The sequence below is a fragment of the Syngnathoides biaculeatus genome, chromosome 16, assembly GCF_019802595.1.
Source record: "Syngnathoides biaculeatus isolate LvHL_M chromosome 16, ASM1980259v1, whole genome shotgun sequence".
Taxonomy (NCBI): domain Eukaryota; kingdom Metazoa; phylum Chordata; class Actinopteri; order Syngnathiformes; family Syngnathidae; genus Syngnathoides; species Syngnathoides biaculeatus.
In genome coordinates, this window is record NC_084655.1 from 23,374,098 (window position 1) to 23,393,462 (window position 19,365).

At 47.3% G+C, this 19,365-nt stretch overlaps 1 protein-coding gene across 1 annotated transcript in view; it reads right to left on the reverse strand.

The window, feature by feature from the left end:
• Positions 1–2,611: 2,611 nt before the first annotated feature.
• Positions 2,612–19,365, reverse strand: part of LOC133514285 (protein sidekick-2-like) — a 166,743-nt gene continuing 149,989 nt past the window's right edge. Inside the window, 8 exon segments of the mRNA XM_061845836.1 lie at positions 2,612–4,796; positions 4,799–5,096; positions 8,268–8,397; positions 14,840–14,984; positions 16,962–17,102; positions 17,183–17,347; positions 17,942–18,067; positions 18,146–18,307. Coding sequence (XP_061701820.1) covers positions 4,396–4,796; positions 4,799–5,096; positions 8,268–8,397; positions 14,840–14,984; positions 16,962–17,102; positions 17,183–17,347; positions 17,942–18,067; positions 18,146–18,307 — 1,568 coding nt within the window. The 3' untranslated portion in view covers positions 2,612–4,395.

Genomic DNA, 19,365 nt, shown 5'->3' on the forward strand with positions numbered 1-19,365 from the left:
ACTTGATTGGACACCAAAACTGAAGTCGCCGTCCGCCATCTTGATACTCCCAAAAAAAAAAGCACACCGACCTGTGCGTTAATCACCAGTTTCGTGACTGTGAGAAATTATTCCACAGGTAAATTACAAAGACTGAATTTGACACTGTTAAAGTTTGTTTGTAAACATTTTTTTTAATTTTCTGATGAGCTTAATTCACTTGAACAAAGTTTTGTTGACGGTTGTTGTTGTTCACTTTCTGCGTCTACGTTTTTTTTTTTTTTTGCAAAAAAAGCGATGTCAATATTTTCCCGAACTTCATCACTAAATAAGCATGAAAACACATTTTTTGATGAATTTCATAATACAGAAGTCTGCAAATTGAATTTGATTTTCTAATGCGATGAAACAAAATGTTCTGTCTGAAATAGACAACAAATGAACAATGCGTTTAGCATGTATTTTCCCACTGCGAGTCCTGATTTACAAAATTATTTATTGAACTGATTGACAAGAAAAATGCTTATAGTTTTTTGCTATGTTATTGATAGTGCTTCGCAGCGTATTTTGGGAAAAGTTAACGTCGCGGAAATTGGCCCCTAGCTAATATGCAAGGTTTCTTGGTAGTCACGGTGTTCTCTGTCTTCCCTTTGCACTTCGCCTTTTTTGGTTTACCAAGTCGACTTAAAAATCCTTCATGTTACCAGAACTGAAAAAATGTCGAGCTCACACAATCAGTTGTAATTCTGCATGCCAAACTTTGAGGAAAAACCCCGCCATAATCCAACCTGTCAACCATGTCCTCTCCACGTTTTGGGAGTACCAAGATGGCGGCCAACTGGCTTCAACCAATTGACAGCGCTATCCAGTTTTTTTTTTTTTTTTTTAGATCAGCGGTGTTCCCCCACTCCCACCCCAAACTTTTATTTATTATTAGAAACACATTCTTTTGTCCATTTCCTGAGCCGCTCATCCTCACAAGAGTCAGATTTTAGTCATCTAAGAGAATATCGGATGTCTTGATTGGCTCAAAGTTTTAGCCTTAATCTTCAACTACGTGTAAAGTTCTCTCAATTTTAACCAATTAGATGGCTGCTTTGATCAACGTTTGCAACCCATAGGGGCCAAGCTACTGTATCAACAATGAAAAAATAGCTACTTTTATACATATTTGTAAGTAAAATACCCAACTTAACTTATTACATTGTGTATTAGGCTGAAGTTACTTTTATTAAGGAAGAGCATTAGCCATAAGTGATACTTTCACATTAAAAATTTTGACTACCCTGCTCATCTGAAACCCGAATTATCAAATCTGCATGGGGGGGGGCGGGGGTGGAAGTGAATCATTTGTTTGCCTTTTGTTTATCGTAGCGTCATCACGCAGGACGAGCGCCTTCCTAGTCGCAAAGAGAATTTGAATGTAAATGGGCGCAGGAAGGTGTGAATGGTCAGCCACGATGCGCACGTTGTTGAGGCTTCAAATGTCGCGTGTTGGTCGGCGACGCACCTCGTAACTTCCTGCGACTCGAAAGGGTGACCCTGGCTAATTACGATTTACAAAGTCGGGGACAAAGCCCCCCCTGTGGTGCGATTTGCATCGTTTTTAATCCGACACAAAGGCATGTTACGGCTTTTTAAAATGAAGAATTACAACTCTGCTCGTATATCAGGGACATTCAGTAAATATGAATAAAAATAATAAACATTGATTGACAAGATAACAGTCTACCAACGTGACTTTTGCAAGTAATTGCTCTAATTTTTCCCACCCTCAGGGCTTTCGCTGCACCGACCCGACCACCTGTTGATTTGAGTTCCACCCATTTGCTGAGCCGCTTATCCACACAAGGGTCACGGGAGTGCCGGAGCCCAGTCCCAGCTACCGTCGGGCAGGAAGCGGGGTACGCCCTGAACCGGGTGCCGGCCAATTGTTGATTTGAGTTGTTAACGCCAAAAACGCCGGCACGGTGGAGCAGATGGGAAGCGTCGGCCTCACACTTCTGAGGTCTCGGGTTCAATCCCTGACCTGCCTGTGTGGAGTTTGCATGTTCTCCCCTTGCCTGTGTGGGTTTTTTTCCGGGCACTCCGGTTTCCTCCCACATCCCAAAAACATGCGACAATAACTGGACACTGTAAATTGCCCATTGGTGGGATTTTGAGTGCAACTGTTTGTCTCGATGTGCCCTGAGATTGGCTGGCGACCAGTTCAGGGCGTACCCCGCCTCCTGCCCGTTGACAGCTGCGATTGGCTCGACCCTTGTGAGGATAGGCAGCTAAGAAAAATGGATGGATGGATATACAACACCTCCAACATGTTATCAAGACAGCAGGGAACTGTTAAATTCTGCAAGGAATGTGTCCGGCGCACATCTTTTGCTTGAAACCTTCCAGACTCCCCCCACTCCACTCGTCCACTCGCCCACTCGCCCCCTCCCGCCCGCTTTCTGCCTTTGCTTCAGATCGATGTTTTCCGGCCAGAAATAAAGCGATTACAGCCTCGCGCTCCCTCCCGCCGGATTCCCCGAAATTCCCGAGCCCTCCTTTAGCTTCGGCGTTCCTCAAACGCCCCCCCCGCAGGTCACCGAGAACATCGAACCCAGACGGCGGCGGTGTACGAAGGAGAGACACGAAAAATAAAATAATTTATTTTCACGGGGGCTGTCACAATCGATCCGTAATGTCTGGCGACGTATACAGCGGTGGCGTTCACATCAGAATGACTTTTGCAGATTACACGAGGAGGAAAATCTTACAACTGTACAGCGGGACTGCCGAGTCCTCGTGATGCGATGTAGAAAATGCGGAAGCATACATGAACATCTTTTCTTTTTTTTCGTAACCTTATTTTTACGAACACATGATATAATCTGCCTCGCCAGTTCTCGTAGGAATGTAGTTAATTTTGTACAAATGGAAAAAAAAAACCCTCCCTTAACGTCCGATGAAACCATCTTTTTCTGGTTCCGAAACAGCTTTACTAACCGCACGTGCAATCTTTTCATCAAGGGGCGGCCATGACAGTTTCATCCATCGCTGAGACCCGACGATTGAGCGCGCTACTTGGTTGCAACGAGCGGAGGCGCCGCTGATAATGCAGCCTCAGGATGTCAACACTAGCATGGAAACAGGAGTTCGGGACATTCGGAGGGATTATGTAAATCCATAATTGCTTTACGATGAACAAGAGTAGTTCTAGTAATAACGCTGTAATGAATTGCAGATGCACCTTGAACAGTATCCAATTGTGTTGTTTTTTTTCTTTTTCATGGAACTATTTTTTTTTTGCAAAATGAGGCTCTGCGTATGGAAGTAGATGATTGCCACAGGATTTCAAATTGAAATGCCACATAAAACAGGATTTGAATTTGAAATGTAAAGTGATCACATTTTCAATTGTTGTATTTCAGTGTAACTTTTCAATGTTGACAATTCAACCGGCTACAATTCGCTGTCTCAAATTCACCGTCCGTGCCACCAGGCAGGGTTACTTCAGGTCAGAACCGATCAGCCAGCCAATCAAGTCACGCTTTCTTAGTATGTGACGTCACGTGACTAATAAAGCGTAACTGTGATTGGCTGGCTGTTCTGCCTGCTGGCACAGACGGTGAATTTTAGACAGCGAATTTTACACAGCGAATTGCAGCAGCTATTGAAAATGATCACTTTATATTTCAAATTTAAATCCTGGTGGCACACATTTACTTCCATACTGCATTTCAAATTGTATATGCGTTCACCATTTGAGGGGGCAAAAAAAGCATTTTTATAGCAAATTTGTAGGGTTTTGAATTCCACTTGACTATGGGCGAGAAGCGGCCTGAAGGATGCAAAGTTCCGATCAGGGAGGGCCGAGATTGGAACCTCAGACATGAGAAATGCGAGGCGGACATGCGAGCCACCAAGTCAGCATGCTGCCCTTTACGTTTGTATTTTATGCAGCATGCCGTTTCGAGTAGTCCAGGCGCAGTGATTTTTTTTTTTTTTTTTCCTCCATCCAACGTTTTTGTACCACATCGTACTAAATTTTCCCAGCAGTCCTCCGACAACAGCAGCCGCAATTTTGCAACATCGTCCGATCCGCCGTCACTTGTGCTTTTGCTCTTTCGGTCAAGTTCACAGCAAAAAAAGACGCATATTTCATTCAAAAAAAAAAAAAGTATATCGTACAGCTATCTACTGCAGCAGCACACCAATCGACACATCACCCCCCCACCCCCCGCCCCCCTGCAAAAGGTGCCACGGAGCTTGAACGGGACTAGTCAGCTTGAAGCGTATTCATATAAATAGCCGGGAAACAATATGAGACGAGTACATATCGGAAACACAACGATCAGGCCGGGTGAGGGAAAGGAGAAGGCAGTCGAGCGAGCCGCAGTCGCCGTCGCTGCTTCTGTTTCAGTCTTTGTTTTTCAGTCATTTGTTGTTGTTGTTTTTGTTTTTTTTTTGGACATCCATTCGAGCGCGTGGCCTCACCTGTAAAGCTCTCATGTGAAACAATAACAGAGCGTTCGACTGGCGTGACAAATAAACCCTGGAAATGATTGTCTTTTTCATTAAATAAACGTCACATCGATGAACGCGCGCACACTCGGCGGAGGAAGAGGAGGAGGACGCCGCGGTTGCGGAATATTGAAAACAACAAGAAAGTCGTCGAGGGGGGGGGGGGGGGGGCGTCGATTTGAACCAGCGCGTCAAACAAAGGAGGAGAAGCCCGCGGCGGGCGGCGGAGCGGCGGCGCAGCCCAGGCTGCTGGGGGGCCGGTAGAGGGCGCCGTGCTGGCCGGGGGGTTCCGACGACAGCAGGGACGGGGTGGGAGTCCGGCTTCCTTTGGGCCTGAACGGGGCGCCCTGGCCCTGAGCTTGGGGCTGCGGGGACGGCGCGTTCTGCGGGACCAGCGGCGGCAGAGGGGGCAGCGGGGGAACGGGGGGCGGGTGCGGTCGAGACTCCTGCTCCGCGAGGGGCTCGGGCTGCGCGTAGCCGTACGCCGGCGGCCGGGAGACCCCCTTGGGCTGCCGCCGCCACGAGTTGTAGTAGGTGGGGTCGCTGATGTAGTGGCTGACGAAGGAGTGCGTTTTCTGACGGCTCTGGTCCATCTCGTACTCGCTGTCGCTGCCCTGCGGAGCCGACAAGACCGGAAGTCAACATTCGTTGGGGTTTTCCCATCGATGGAAAACAGAAACGTGGACCTGACAACTCGCGCACTGATCGTTTGTATTCGTCAACCAGAATCCCACCGTTTACTGCCACCGACGAATATGCTCGTCAAATACATTTTCACCGGGTACACATGGAAATGGTCTTGCCCAGCTTTGTGAAATACTAATTAATAAGCGATCCCTCTGGGCGGCGGTGTTTCAGCGCTTTGAATTTGAGATCATCACGGCGTTTTGAGTCGAGTTGAAAATATAGATTAGCGCTGAAAAACTGAAGCGAGCACGAATTCATCACTTGGAACAAAAACACGTCCACTTCGTGGAGGATATGATTTAAAATATCGCATATTGTTGCTCTGGCATAGTGCAATAATAGCCAAGTGTTTAAAATAGAACATGAAAGAGCTAAAAGTTCTAAAAATAGAACCTGATTCATGACTTTGAAAACGTGACAAATAATACAATTGCTCCGATATTGCGCAATAATGCTTGAATGATTAAAGTTGATCAGGATAAGGCCTAAAAGTTATTCAAAATGGATCTGTCGGTAATACCACGGATTGAGAAATATGGGGATGATTGACACAGATTGTAAAAAAAAAAAAAAATACACTTTTAAAGCCCCCAAAATCTTCAATTAATGGTGATAAACATTCCGAATTAAAAAAATAAATAAAAATAACATACATTATAAACATTAAATTTTAAAAAAGGTAAAAAAATAAACATATGCAAATTGGTGAAAGCGTACAGGTGGCGTACAGCAAGAATGCGAGGGTCCAATGCCGCCGAAAGCAAAAATCTGCTTGTTATGAACAAAACCCTTAAAAAATTTAGCGTTGCCTATTGATGCCACAAGATGACAGCATAGTTCTACTTGGAGCTCCTCGATGCACCTCAACAATGTTCTTTGGCTGCACGATGGCACAAGATGGTGGAAAAGCATGATTCGAAGCTCCCAAACTCACTTCAACATGGCACAAGGGAGCACGGATTATTTTATCACTCTGGGCTAAGCAGCAAATAACGGAGGACACATTGAAAAAAATAAATCTGCAAATTTGCCAAAGCTGACAGGGAATTTGCGAGAGTTGGCAATAATCCGTTCCCACGGCACATTTATCCCGGATTGTTTGAGGAAACCCGTGATGTACGAATCCGAAGATCTGTGCAGATCTACGGAGCGGAGATAATTGCTCCTGTTGGGCATATAACAACCGATTCACAAATGCCTGCGAGATTAATACGGGCATCGTTGCCGCTTAATTGGGCTTCAAGGTACGCGAACAGTTAAAGGAGCGCAATCGGGCTCCGCGTCGCACGTCCGCCGGCGCCTGACGGGCGGCTCGGCTTTTTACCGCCGCGTGGGGCTAACTGATGTCGACGTGACGTCTGTTTGCACGAGTGGCGGCTAAACAGTGGGACGCCCACGCCACGGAAAGACGACATCGAGCGTTTTGCGTCCGCACGAGAGCGGATCGTTCCCGCCGAGTGTTGAGGGAGTCGCGTTCCTTCTTTCCTGTTTGGAAACGTCTCTCGAACAAGAAGACAAAATCCTCCCACATCCCGCCGCAAACTCCAAACGCGGCGCCGAAAAGATGCGACCGTTCCCCTTTGAAGTTAAATAATTAGACGGCGTGTTGATTCCGTCTAAGTCGCCATATGGGAATCGTCGTCGTGGTTTGTCGCCGTGGGAGACATCTGCTCGCCATAACCGGGCCGTTCTCAAAGCGCTCCAGTTCTGCAGCACGCGCTTGAACGCGGTACGAAGCGCTCAAACAACCTCACAATCCAGAGTCTGAGCATCGACTGTGTTGGGGTCGGGGAAGTGGACTGCGCCAGAGTACAACACAAGTCCAAAAATGCGGTCTTAGGGACAAACCTTGCTAGCGAACGAGGACGTGGACCGTGTTTCAAAACTGTAAGGAGGCAGACTTCAGGTCAACTGTGTGGGGCCAGGGAAGTAGACAGTACGTGCTGTGCTAGAGGATAGGATGGCAAGCTGATGGTTGTCGAACCAATCCAGAACTTGAAACAAAATCTATTTGACGACTCTGAGTAAACACACGAAGGCCGTGAGCGCCCCCTTTTGACCACAGTGAGCAAGAGCAGACGTACGCACTGTGGCCAATCGGTGTCAACCATTGCATTAAAGGGTTCACATTACATTCCCATCATAACGTTTTTAAGAATAATTTTGTGCTTTTGCAAACTTACACTGAAAATGTCAGCAAACACACAAAAATACATTACAATACAAATATATACTAATCCAGCTCTTAACTATAAATTTGAAATGTCGCTTCCAACTTTGTTTCATTTTTTTTTTTAACCCACAATGATATCCCCGTCTGTTTTTCTTGGTGTAAAACTGAATTATTACTTGCAGAATATCTTTGGCAATGCATGTTGAAACAAAACAGTTTTTGGGGTTAATGTTATGTTTCCTCCTATATTCAAAATAGAGAATTAGCTTTTTGAGCAATGTATCGTCCGTGCTTTCATCCTGGATCAGGCTGTGCCAAGGTGGAATTTTAACATTATACACCGTCTCATCCTGCACTTTCTACTTTGCCTTCAGACCAGACCTTTTTTACTCAAAAAAAAAAAAAAAAATGTCATCGAGTTTCACTACTTTTTCTTCTATTATTCACATACCCCGGTGTTTGTAATTATGAGCGTACCCCTTTAAAATGGAGGGGAAGGGCATTGTCAGGTAAACTAGGAAGTAAAGTGTGTGGCCCGGTGTGGCCGAGCAGCAGCTCTTTGTGAGAGGCGGTGTGCTGCCGTGTCAAAAGATGTCAGGCTGTAGTTCGCATCGCTGGATCTGTTCCTCTGAGCCGAGAGTGTGCGACAGGTGCGCAAATGCGCAGTTGCGCAGCTTAGAGGGAACATTAGTTGACACAAGTGAAAAAATACAAGTTGGTGTGGGGGCGCTCATGCTTCTCAAACAATCCGGAATGAACATATCAACTGCGCTGAGACCGCAAACGTAAACTCCACCGGTTCTGTGACGTGAGCACGGTCCAGCGCCTTGACAAGTGTGCTCAAAGCGCGGTACGGACGGCCTAGCGCTGTTTGAAGGCCCGCTCAAACTGGGGCGGAGCTGCCGTTTGGGGCTTCGGCGCTCACCTGAGAATCTGAGATCTCGGAGGGCTTCTCCGTCAGGCTGCTGCTCTCCGCCGGAATTAAGTCGTTGTATTTGGTGCTCACGTCCTCGTCGGAGTAGTGCAGACTTCCGGGACTGGGCCGAGGCGGCGACCTGACGTACGAGACCGAGAAAGCGCAGAAAGAGTGAGTTGAAAACAATCTGAATGACGCACGACGGCCGGATGCGTAAGACCAGGTCTTTCTATAATCCTGTTTTTGCCCCTTGGGAGCTTTTGCGTCTGATGTTTCCACTTTGATGCTCGAGTACACGTAAGTCGGCTCTGTCGATCTCGTGACGGACACGTGATGGATGAAAGGCTTCCGAAGAGGTTCAGTGGGGCTCACCGAGTACGACAATGGAAGTGCAAAATGGTCAAGATGGAGATGCTTCTGCTTACTTTGTACATCCACTTCCACACGGACTAAAAACCCATGAAAATTGACATACATATATATACAGTTTTCATTCCTCTAGTCTAAATCAGCTTCGATTGTCCTTCCTGTTTCGCTTTCTTTTAGACTGGCTCTACGTCGCACGGTTCGCGCACTGATCTAAAAAAAAAAAAAAAACTGGATAGAGCATACATATCGAGCGCCGTGTCGACTGGTTGAAGCCGGTTGGCCGCCATCTTGGTGCTCCCAAAACGTGTGGAGGAGATGGTTTACAGGTTGGATTGTGGCGGGGGTTTTCCTCAAAGTTTGGCATGTAGAATTCAAACTGGTGATGTGAGCTTGACATTTCTTCAGTTACGGTAACGTGAAGGATTTTTGGTAAGCCAAAAAAAAAAAAAAAACGAAGTGCAAAGGGAAGACATAGAACACCGTGGCTAGCAAGAAACCTTGCATATTACCTGGGGCCCGATTTCCGTGACATGTTAACTTTTCCCAAAATACGCTGTGAAGCACTATCATCATTACATAGCAAAAAACTAAGCATTTTTTGTCATTAAAAACATGAAATATTAATATTATCAATCAGTTCGATACATTTTTGGAAATAAGGACTCGCAATGGGCAAATAGATGCTAAACGCATCGTTCATTTGTCGTCTCTGCGACGTCCTATTTCAGACGGAACATTTCAACGTGTTTGAAAATCAAACTCAATTTGCAGAGTTCTGTATTATGAAATTCATCCAAAAATTTCACAGAAAATGTGCTTTTTTTGCTTATCCACTGATAAAGTTTGGGAAAATATTGACATCGCTTTTACGCGAAAAACCGTCGACCTACGAAGGTGAACCAGAAAGTGAACAACAACAACAACCATGAACAAAACTTTGTTCAAGTGAATTAAGTTAATCAGAAAATAAAAATGAGAAAACCCCTTTACAAACAATCTTTAACAATGTCAAAGTAAATCTTTCCAACTTACCTGTGGAACGTTTTCTCACAGCCATGAAACTGGCGATTAACACATGTCGGCATGCTTGTTTTGGGAGTATCAAGATGGCAGATGGCGACTTCAATTTTGGTGGCCAATGAGCCATCCAGACTTTTTTTTTTTTTTTTAGATCAGTGGGTTCAAGTAACAAAACTCACATTTTTTGCGTCATGGCATAAACAGAAATAAAAAAAAAAACACACACACACATGGAAAAGGATTTCAGAACCAGGCCTCTTCCAAATTCCCAAATCTGCTCGATTACGGATACGTGCCAATGCGGGTGCAGCGCAAACAAACAGACGGGATCCACCCAGCCGGTGGCAATACGATGATGGATGACCTCTCCGCACTCGTGTCTGGCCAAACAACGCAAATCAAAACTTTTAACTGCCCGACGTAAACTCCAGAAAAAGCAAATACAACTCAAGATGCAATATTTAAGGTGTGGCCATCAACCACTGAGCAAAATGTTTTGGGTTTTTTTTAACAGGCCGGCTTACTCTCATTTAAATTAATCGTGACAAGAGTCAGCCCAGGGCAACGAAACCCGACGTGATGTTTCATATCTGAATTATTGATGTATCGTTGTTTACTTTTGCGCTGACATTTGTGGAGTAATTTATGTGGGTAGTTCCGTGTGTTCCATCAATGAAAGCGCTCCCATATTGAATAAGTGTCACTTGAAATGCACGCGGAAATTCAGTCCCAACACGGACTCCCCCAAAAAAATAAAAATAAAAATCAGATACTGGCATCATATCAAAAATGTGCACTTGCAAATCAAACATCATCTGTTCATTTGCATCAGTTGAGTTGAGTTCACATCCTCACCAAAGTTGATTTGTGTCTCAAAATAAAGTACCTCAAATGTTCTGTTGGGCAGAAACAGCACATTTGATCCAAACGCTCGTGTTCAAAGGGGACGCGCAGCGCTTTAAAAAGTGCTTAAAAATAAGAACACTAAAAGCAAAGTCAACTAATCTTTCCCTGCTCGCTCCTGCAGAAAAGCTGCGCAAGCGCGCTTGGCCCCTGAACACAACATTAGATTACCTTCAAGTCCTTTTATGAACTCCGCTCGAGTTTAAAAAAAAAAAAAAAATCTTAAAAGTGAACATGAGCGGAGCGGTTCTTTTTCTTCTCCGTCCACTGTGACGATGATGCGTTCAAGGTCAGTCAACATTGACTCAGGACAACAATGTCCATCATGTGCTCCATCAGGACTCCACATGCTTAGGATTTGTGGGATTTGACGGGGGTGCACACATACCCATACACCTCACACGTTATCGAGCGTTTTCGACCATGTGACTGCATCCGGGGCACGCGGCCATGTTGGATGGGTTCACTGTACCGACGCGCCGTTCTCTCTATGGCTTTTGCATACGGACCGGAGTTCCACAAACGTTGGTGCGACCGTTTAAAGTGACGCATGATGGCTAAAAAGACTTTGGAAAGTCATCGGGGCTCGCGAGACGTTGTTTCAAGAAAACGTTACGACAAGAAGTGCGCTTTGATCGACAATATCGACCCGATATGCCTCGGAGAAACACAAACGGAGCAAGAATTTCGAACTGTGGGCGTCGGTCACTTATCCAGACATCATCAACTATCTCCTCTTCTCGAAAAGTGCTTATACCGTGGACCAACTAAAGAATTACAAAGGTCTGGAGGCCTACAACCAATTCATCAATGGCTGAGTTCGTCATGCGGCGGTATCCATCGTAAGCAACCTGTCCCCACACGGCTAAGGTTGGAATTGAATAATGTACCGCGTGATTACAGTCAGCGTTGTGTTAAATTATGTTGATTATACCAACGAAAATGGTGTCGAATTAATATTTTCCTTTTTGTTACCGAGAGGGAGAGAGAGAGAGTTTCAACCGGGACGAGTCCCAAGTGCAGCCCGCGCCTTTTTCTCCACTTCCACTGCTACATTTTTAACTCAACTCACGAAAGAGCTAGCGGTGCGGTAACTCATTTTCGCAAATTTATGATAATAAAACAGAAAATACAGATTTTTGGAGACATGCATTGCATTCACACACGAGTATTATGTAGGCCCTTGGGCCTAAAGAATACTTCTCTTTCACAGAACTTAGTAATTGCTTCGTTGGTGTGAAATTCTAAATGGTATCCAATACTTACCAAGAACAAAATGCTCGAGCGGAAGGGGATGACTCGGCTGCTAGATCGGCTCTGCAGATAGGAGACACCCACAGTTGTCGCCGTTTGGTTGCTAACTGCTCCGTTTTCTCGCACAGGCTCTTGATCACAGCCCGTAGTCGAAAGAAAGACGCTTTACAACGCCCGCTTTCGTTTGCGCAACCGATAACATAGCGGTTGCCCCCCCCCATTAGTTACTTAGCTAGCTTAGTTACGGTTTGTTTCCGCGAATTCACCAAACCAAAATGGCGACCGCGTTTTAAACCGCACGGCGTGCGGTGCGCACGACGTGACCCACGCAGCACGTCACGCTCACAACGGGACGATATCGCCACCGCCGATCGCGAGGCTCCTCCCTCCAAACCGCAAGTCCGTCGTAGTACCGAGACTGACCTGTCTGGGGCGGTATGGGGCCCACGGGACATCCAAAAGAAGAAGAACGCGGCCAAACTCGGCGTTGGGGGATTTGCTCTCGTAAACGTTGAAGCGCGTTGATATTTGCAGTTGTCGGCCACGACTGTTTTCCAAACAGATCGGGGGGAGGACAAATATCTTGACACACCGCACACCCCGGAACGATCCGTCAAGATAATCCTTCCACCTGACAACGTGCCCTTTGCTGGCGCGGGGAGAATTAAAAAAAAATGCTCAAATTCCGCCCGCTTATCGTCATGTTTATTCCTTGTTTTAGAGGAGGAGCGCTGGAAAAGAAGTAGAAGCCACGGTTTTGCGTGATCAGGGGCAGAGCAGACGCCAACGTCGGGTGTAATATTAATTCATAAAGCGGAGCAACTTGAAAAAAAAATGAAAGAATTGCCGTGCAATGCGAAATGAGACTAAATCTGGCGGAGACGCAATCTGACAGCGACCGTGTGAAGCTTGACACAACAAAGGGACGTCTCCTTTTAGGTTAAAGGGGATTACTTGAGTGGGCGGAACCAAGGAAGAAAACACGTTAGGAGGGCCCGATGTTCCGAGGGAGCGACGCCGTGCGCCAGATCACACGACAAAATACTGTCAGCGAGCTGTGAATTATTGAAACTTTTCCTCCCGGCTCGACCGTGTAGGAAGTCGTGCCTCGGTCCCTCGCCCCTTTCAAATATCCCGCAGGGACCCCCGCGTCCGTCCCCCGCCCCTTCTCATGCTGAGGGGTCCGCTCATTAGCAAGGACTACAGTGGCAGGCTGGCGCGCTTCAAAGGGCGTCTCGGCGCGCTTTCATCGCCTCCTTGGTCAAGGAGAACGCTCCTCATTTTAGAGCCGGTTTACACGGAGCGCGGATTAGGTCCGGCGCCGGGAGACGCGCTCGTCCCTTTTTGCCCCGCATCGAGTCAAACTCTAAAACAAGTCCAAACATTCATCATGGAGAAACGCTGATGACACTGAGAAATTATTTGGCCTCCTCCTCCTACTTGCCTCCGGTCTGGCATCGTATCGCGGTGGGAGTGTCTCGGCACGTGCGGTCTTTGCAAACTGGGATGCAGGGCAGTGGTTCAAAGTGCCTTGCTCAAGAGCTCAACCCTAAATCCTCCTGAGGGAGGTGATGGAGCACAAAGCCTCTAATAACCACAAAATCCTGTGATGTCGTTGGCCTCAGCGTCGGCACCTCTGCTCTTTGCAGATGATGTGGTTCCGTTGGCTTCATCGAGCCGTGATCTCCAGCTCACACCGGAGCGATTCGAAGCCGAGTGGGAAGCGGCTGGGATGAGAATCAGCACCTCCAAATCCGAGACTACGATCCTCAGTCGCAAAAGGCTGGCGTGCCCTCTCCAGGTCGGGCCCAAGTGGAGGAGTTCAAGTATCTCGGGGTCTCCTTCACGAGTGAGGGAAGAACGGAGCGAGAGATCGACAGACGGATCGGTGCAGCGTCTGCAGTGATCCGGACTTTTTATTGCTCAATTTACCGGTTGATCTCCGATCCTCCCCTCACCTATGGGCACGAGCTGTGGGTCACAAGATCCCGGATACAAGCGGCCAAAATGAGTTTCCTCCGCAGGGTGTCCGGGCTCTCCCTTAGAGAACGGGTGAGAAGTTCGGTCAACAGGGAGGGGCTGCTCCTCCGCATTGAGAGGAGCCAGATGAGGTGGCTAGGGCATCTGATTCCAATGCCTCCCGGACGCCTCCCTGACGAGGCGTTCCGGGCACGTCCCACCAGAAAGAGACCCCGAGGACGACCCAGGACACGGACACACGGGACAGAAAGACCACGTCTCTCGGCTGGCTTGGGAATGCCTCGGGATCCCTCCGGAAGAGCTGGAAGAAGTGGCTGGGGAAAGGGAAGTCTGGGTATTCCTGCTGAAGCTACTTCCCCCGCGAACCGACCCGGAGAAGTGGACTGTGTGTTGAGTTATCTTGAAGGCAAAGTTATTCAGGATTAATCCCATGAACAGATATCAAATATTAACAAAAATGTAAATGGTGTACTCACTTCGGTGATATGCTGTGTAAGTTTACTACATTTAGTGTTATGGGCCCCCCAAAAAGTTTGGAAAGCTAATCTAAAACAAACAAGGTTTCAAAAGTTTTTCACGCGGAATTTGAAACAAGTTTTATCTCATGTTTAGGGAAAGACGACCAAAGCTGACAAAGTCCAGCTGGCAAGTGGACGTCTGTACTCGTCTGAATTCTGGCAGCATCGCAACACGGAGGAATTCCGGAAAATGTCTTCCTCGGAGCCCCCAAGTGCACACAAGTGGCCAAAGCTGCGACGGACGGACAAAGAGGACACGGCGAAGCTCATGAATGCTAATTAGCTGCTATTGTGCCGTCCTCCTTGTATGAAGGATGGCGACATTCATATGCTGAATATCCGTCATGGGAGAGGAAGAGGGAGGACCCAAATCAGCAGCTGGGCTCCTTCGGGCTCTCCGTTTGTTCCGTCCGGATCGAGGAAGTATTGTGAGGGACGAGAGGAAGACATAACAGCGTGTAATTCATCCTATCTCATCGTTCGTAAAGAAAACAATACACTTTTGAAAACGCAGGAAATGAATTCAAGGCCACTGACCGTGTGTAGATGCCGTTCTTGCGACAAAAGGAGTTCTTCACCGAGAGGCGCCTGTTGTTGAGCTCCAGCGAGGGGAAGCGTCCCTCGTCCAGGCGCACCATCTCGCCGTGGGTCAGCGGCAGCGCCGTGCAGTTGGAGTGGTTGCCTGCGACGGGGGAGAGGGAGTGAGGAGGCTTGCGGGATTCAAGTCCTCTCACGTCTCGTCGGGCATTTGTCACGCAACATTTTGCTGCTCAAACGCCAAAGCCCTTTCTAATGGAAAAGTAGTGCTTTGGCGCCACCTTGTGGCATCCCGCTGCCAACGAGCTAGATTGAAGTGAGGGGCGGAGCTTTTATTTACACAAGTAACAGCTTTGGCACCACCTTGTGGCTCATATGGCCAGTCACAAGGCTTCGGAGGGGGCCATTTTTGTTATTTGAGGCGGGGCTCGCGACCAATCCCCCACCGATGACTGGAACTCATTCATAATCTGTAATGTGACATTCAAAGAGGTTTAAGACAATAAGCGGCATTCGAAATGGACAAAACCTGAATTTGGTCACCCGAAAAGCAACCCTCGGGCGGTCGCTTTGAAATTGCGGCTTTTTATCAGAAACAAAAGGAAAGGTTTTCATTTCTGGACCAGAGTACCAGAGGACTTCACAAACATTACGAGAGTCAAAAGAGCGTCAAGATTCATGTCCTGAAAAGAAAACGGATGTCAAATGTCAAATGCCACACAAAAGATGAAACCAACTTTTGACGGTTCCCCCTCGGCGACCGCCCGACAGAGACATTTATTGTGTAAACTTGCAAATAACCTCCAAGGCGAGGGTAATAACTTGAATTCCTGTGCGCGATGGGAATGAACCATTGTTAAACGTTAGAGCCTCCAAAATGGTGAAGGACATGCTCTTTTTTTTTTGTCTTCCTTTTTGCTGGCAGGGCAGAACAATTGTGAAGATTTGCAAGTCAAACGGTCAACGGTTAACATGAGAGCGGTTTTGTTTAACCGTCTGAAAAATGTCTTTTAAAAATAATTGCGGGCACCAGCGACAAAGGAACCAACGCGATGCATTGTGTGTTGCTGGCGGAGGCCGTAAAAGGCTCTCGAATGTCTTTGAACGGTTTAAGATTGCCGCTTTTGGTGGACTCGAGTCTGCGTAGTTCACTTGTAGCCGGACGGGCCGGTGCCGACGGGGCCCAAGTCCTCTCGACACGAGTCCCGCCGACCTCGATAACCCAGGCAGCGAGCTAAAACGCTGACTAAGCTCAAAGTTAAGAAAGATTTTCTCTTGGTACTCCAGCGTCATCCCTCTTTCCAGGACCACGGATGTCGGGCCCCTTTAGGATGCTAAATTGTCCGTAGGTGTCCATGCAGGCGGTTGCTTGTCTATAAACACCTGCGATTGACTCTCGCCCAAAGTGGGCTGGAATCGACCTCTGCTTACTATCCCGGACACGTGACAAACTGAAAGAATAGATCTTGTAACATCTTATTACCGTAATTCGCAGCCTACAGAGCGCCAACTGGTTATGAGCCTCACCGAGTACATGTGTAAAGGAAATACCATTTGGTACGTACATACGCTGCAGCTGTGTAAAAGCCGCAAGTGCCTACATTGAAGCCAACATTAAAACAAAGAAAGACGGTACACAGAAAGAGTTTAATGCTAGCGCAGCGCTAACGCGAGCGCCAACGCCAGGCTAGCGCCTCGCTAAAGCCAGCACTAACGCTAGTGCCGTGCTAGTTAAAATAAAATTTACCAGTAAATATCACTCAGACATGCCAGTAACACAGCAGCAACACGGTAGCACTGCGGTAACAGGGCCAGTAAAAGTCACTTCCTCGGCACATATATTCCACCGGTCTCATTCTTACCTTTTTCGGTCAAGTGCCCCCTTGCGGACGTTTGAAAAAAATGCACAAATTAGCCGCATCACCGCATAAAACGCAGGGTTGAAAGCGTGGGGAAAAAAAGTCACGGCTTGTCGGCTGGAAATTACGGTAATCTTTTCCAGTGTCGTTTCGTTCCATTTTTAAAGATCCGTCAAAATCTTTTCAGTGCAAACTTAACTGTATGCCTCCAGAGGGGACAAAAGTAACCGTTTTGACAATCAGGACAGGGTACAAATTCCTACCTGAATCAGTCTTTTTGGTGTATTTTTTACTCTGTCCGCGGATGATGAGGACAAAAATCAGCAGCAAGATGAAGATGAGGCCCACCAGCGCGATGACCACCAGGAACCACCACTCTTCGTAGAACGGCGACACTTTCTGGGCTGGAAACCAACAACAGCAACAATCCAGTAAGACGTACTAAGGCGACTTCGGTCGCCTTAGTACGTTTTAGTCGACTCGCCTGATATGGAAGGCGAGGGCAGGCTGGGCGAGCCGTAGCCGTAGTCGTTGACGGCGATGACGCGGAAGTCGTACGTGACGCCCTCGCGCAGCATGTCCAGGTTGAGCGTGTAGGACGTGACCTCTTTGGGGATGTCTTTGATGAAGATGTCCCACAAGCCCTCATCTGCAACGTAGCGTGACAAAGGTCAAGATCGGCGGAGGGCACCGCGCCTGCCACCTTCCGTAGGGACTTGATCCACCGCTTGATCCACCACACTACGGCTTTACATTTTCCATGAGAAAAATAGCAAATCTGTACTATTGTATTGTATTCATGAATGCAGAAAATTCTAATTTGTGCCTTTTTTTTTTTTGCTGCAATTCAAGGAAAATTGTGCCCCTTTTTTGCATGCACGTGCCTTGGCCACCTGGGGGCAGTATAATAGACAGCTACAGCTATAATAAACCTTTCTTGGGGCGGCAGGGGTCACTGCCCACGTTACTTTTGATTATTTTTTCATTTTAGGTTATTTGGGCACCATGATTGAATCTGAAGGTTCTGGCCAGATCCTGTCAGCCTGGCAACACAAGAGACTGAAATCTGATTGGACAAAAATCGCACAAAACCGTAATGGAAGCAGCATGGCCACGTGAAATACGACAAAATGAAATAAGACGGTTGTAAATGAATTTACACTTATTAATTTACAATTTCGCATGTTGACCACCATTGGTGGAAATCAGCAGGCCAGGAACTTGTTTTGTTGTTTGTTCTTACCAGACGGCCTCGCTTCGATGACGTATCGCGTGATGGGCGCGCGGCCTTGGTCGCCGCTGGTCCAGTGCAGCGTCAGGGCGGAACCGTAGCGAGAAATGAAGGGCTCTCCCGGAGGGCCCGGCGCTCCTTGGTCGGGGGTCAGGGTGAGTCGACAAGGTGAACACTTTTGAAAATGTGAAAAGCGTTGAAAAAAGGGGGCCTCACCTTCTCCGGGCCCCGTGGTGATGTTGGCCTCCACCTCGGGCCCGTAGGTGAGCGTTTTGGCGCGGATGCGGAAGTTGTAGGTCACGCCGTCGGCCAGGTCCTTGATTTTCATCCACAGGGGGGCGCTGCCTTTCACGTCCACTGTCACTATCTTACTGACACCTGGAGTGCGAGCAGAGGAGTCTGTACAGAAGAGATTCTAGATGCTCCATTCTGCTAGAGATTTCTGGACTTTAAATCCCGTATCAGCAATCCAATTTATGTGACATTTTCTGGAGAACTTCAACCTCAGGCTTGCTGGTTAGCGTTCAACGTACCCAAAGAGCACGTTTTGGGAAGCCAGCGTACGGGAGATTTGAACCCGGGAACCTTTTTGACTGGGAGTCTGAAATGAGAACCACTTTTGCATGCGTTCCCCGGGGTGCGTGCATCACAACGTTCATTCGTGTGAACGTGAGCCTGAATGGCTGCTTTTCTCTCGAGCTTGTGCACCGACGTCATAAAATCACGTGAATTTTGTTTACGTCGCCATATTGCCGGTCACGCTAACCATTGCTCAATGCTAAGTCGGTTGGAGACGACGCGGAATTATGTCTTGTAGCACGATGCCCAGAGTCTTGTCCGATACCGTCAGGCATTTCGGAAGGTCAAAATAAATAGTACGTGGAAAAACGAGAGACACTCGGCATAGAGAACCCGTTTAATGCCAAAGTCGATGTTTTCGTCGATAAGAAATTGGACTGTTAATTCACTTCCGCTGAATCTACACGTGCATCTGGTGAGTAATTCGTCGAGATTTTCACGGAAGAGTTTGAAAGCCAAGAAAAGTCTGGATGCATATGAATACTTTGTTACTGGATCCGTTCTCATCAGGAATAAATCCCACGTAGTGACGCTTTTGACGGCTCGTGAACGCGGAAGCGCGTTCGGCCACACGTTAACCTTTGACAAAATCCATCGATCTTTTCGGCTAGTATTCAATACATACACCAATATTTAAAGAAATGACCCCTGGTCTTGCACAAACTCGCATTCATTAACTATGACTGAAAACAAAAGAGGACGGAGTCATCTCCACGGAACGTACACGGAAGCGATTGCGGCCAAACTTAACCTTAGTAAACCTCTGCAACAGTTTTTTTTTTTTAAATACGCATTGTCCTCAAATGAGCCAACTTGGCATTATAAATACTTTTTGGTAAATTGCGATTGAGAAGAAT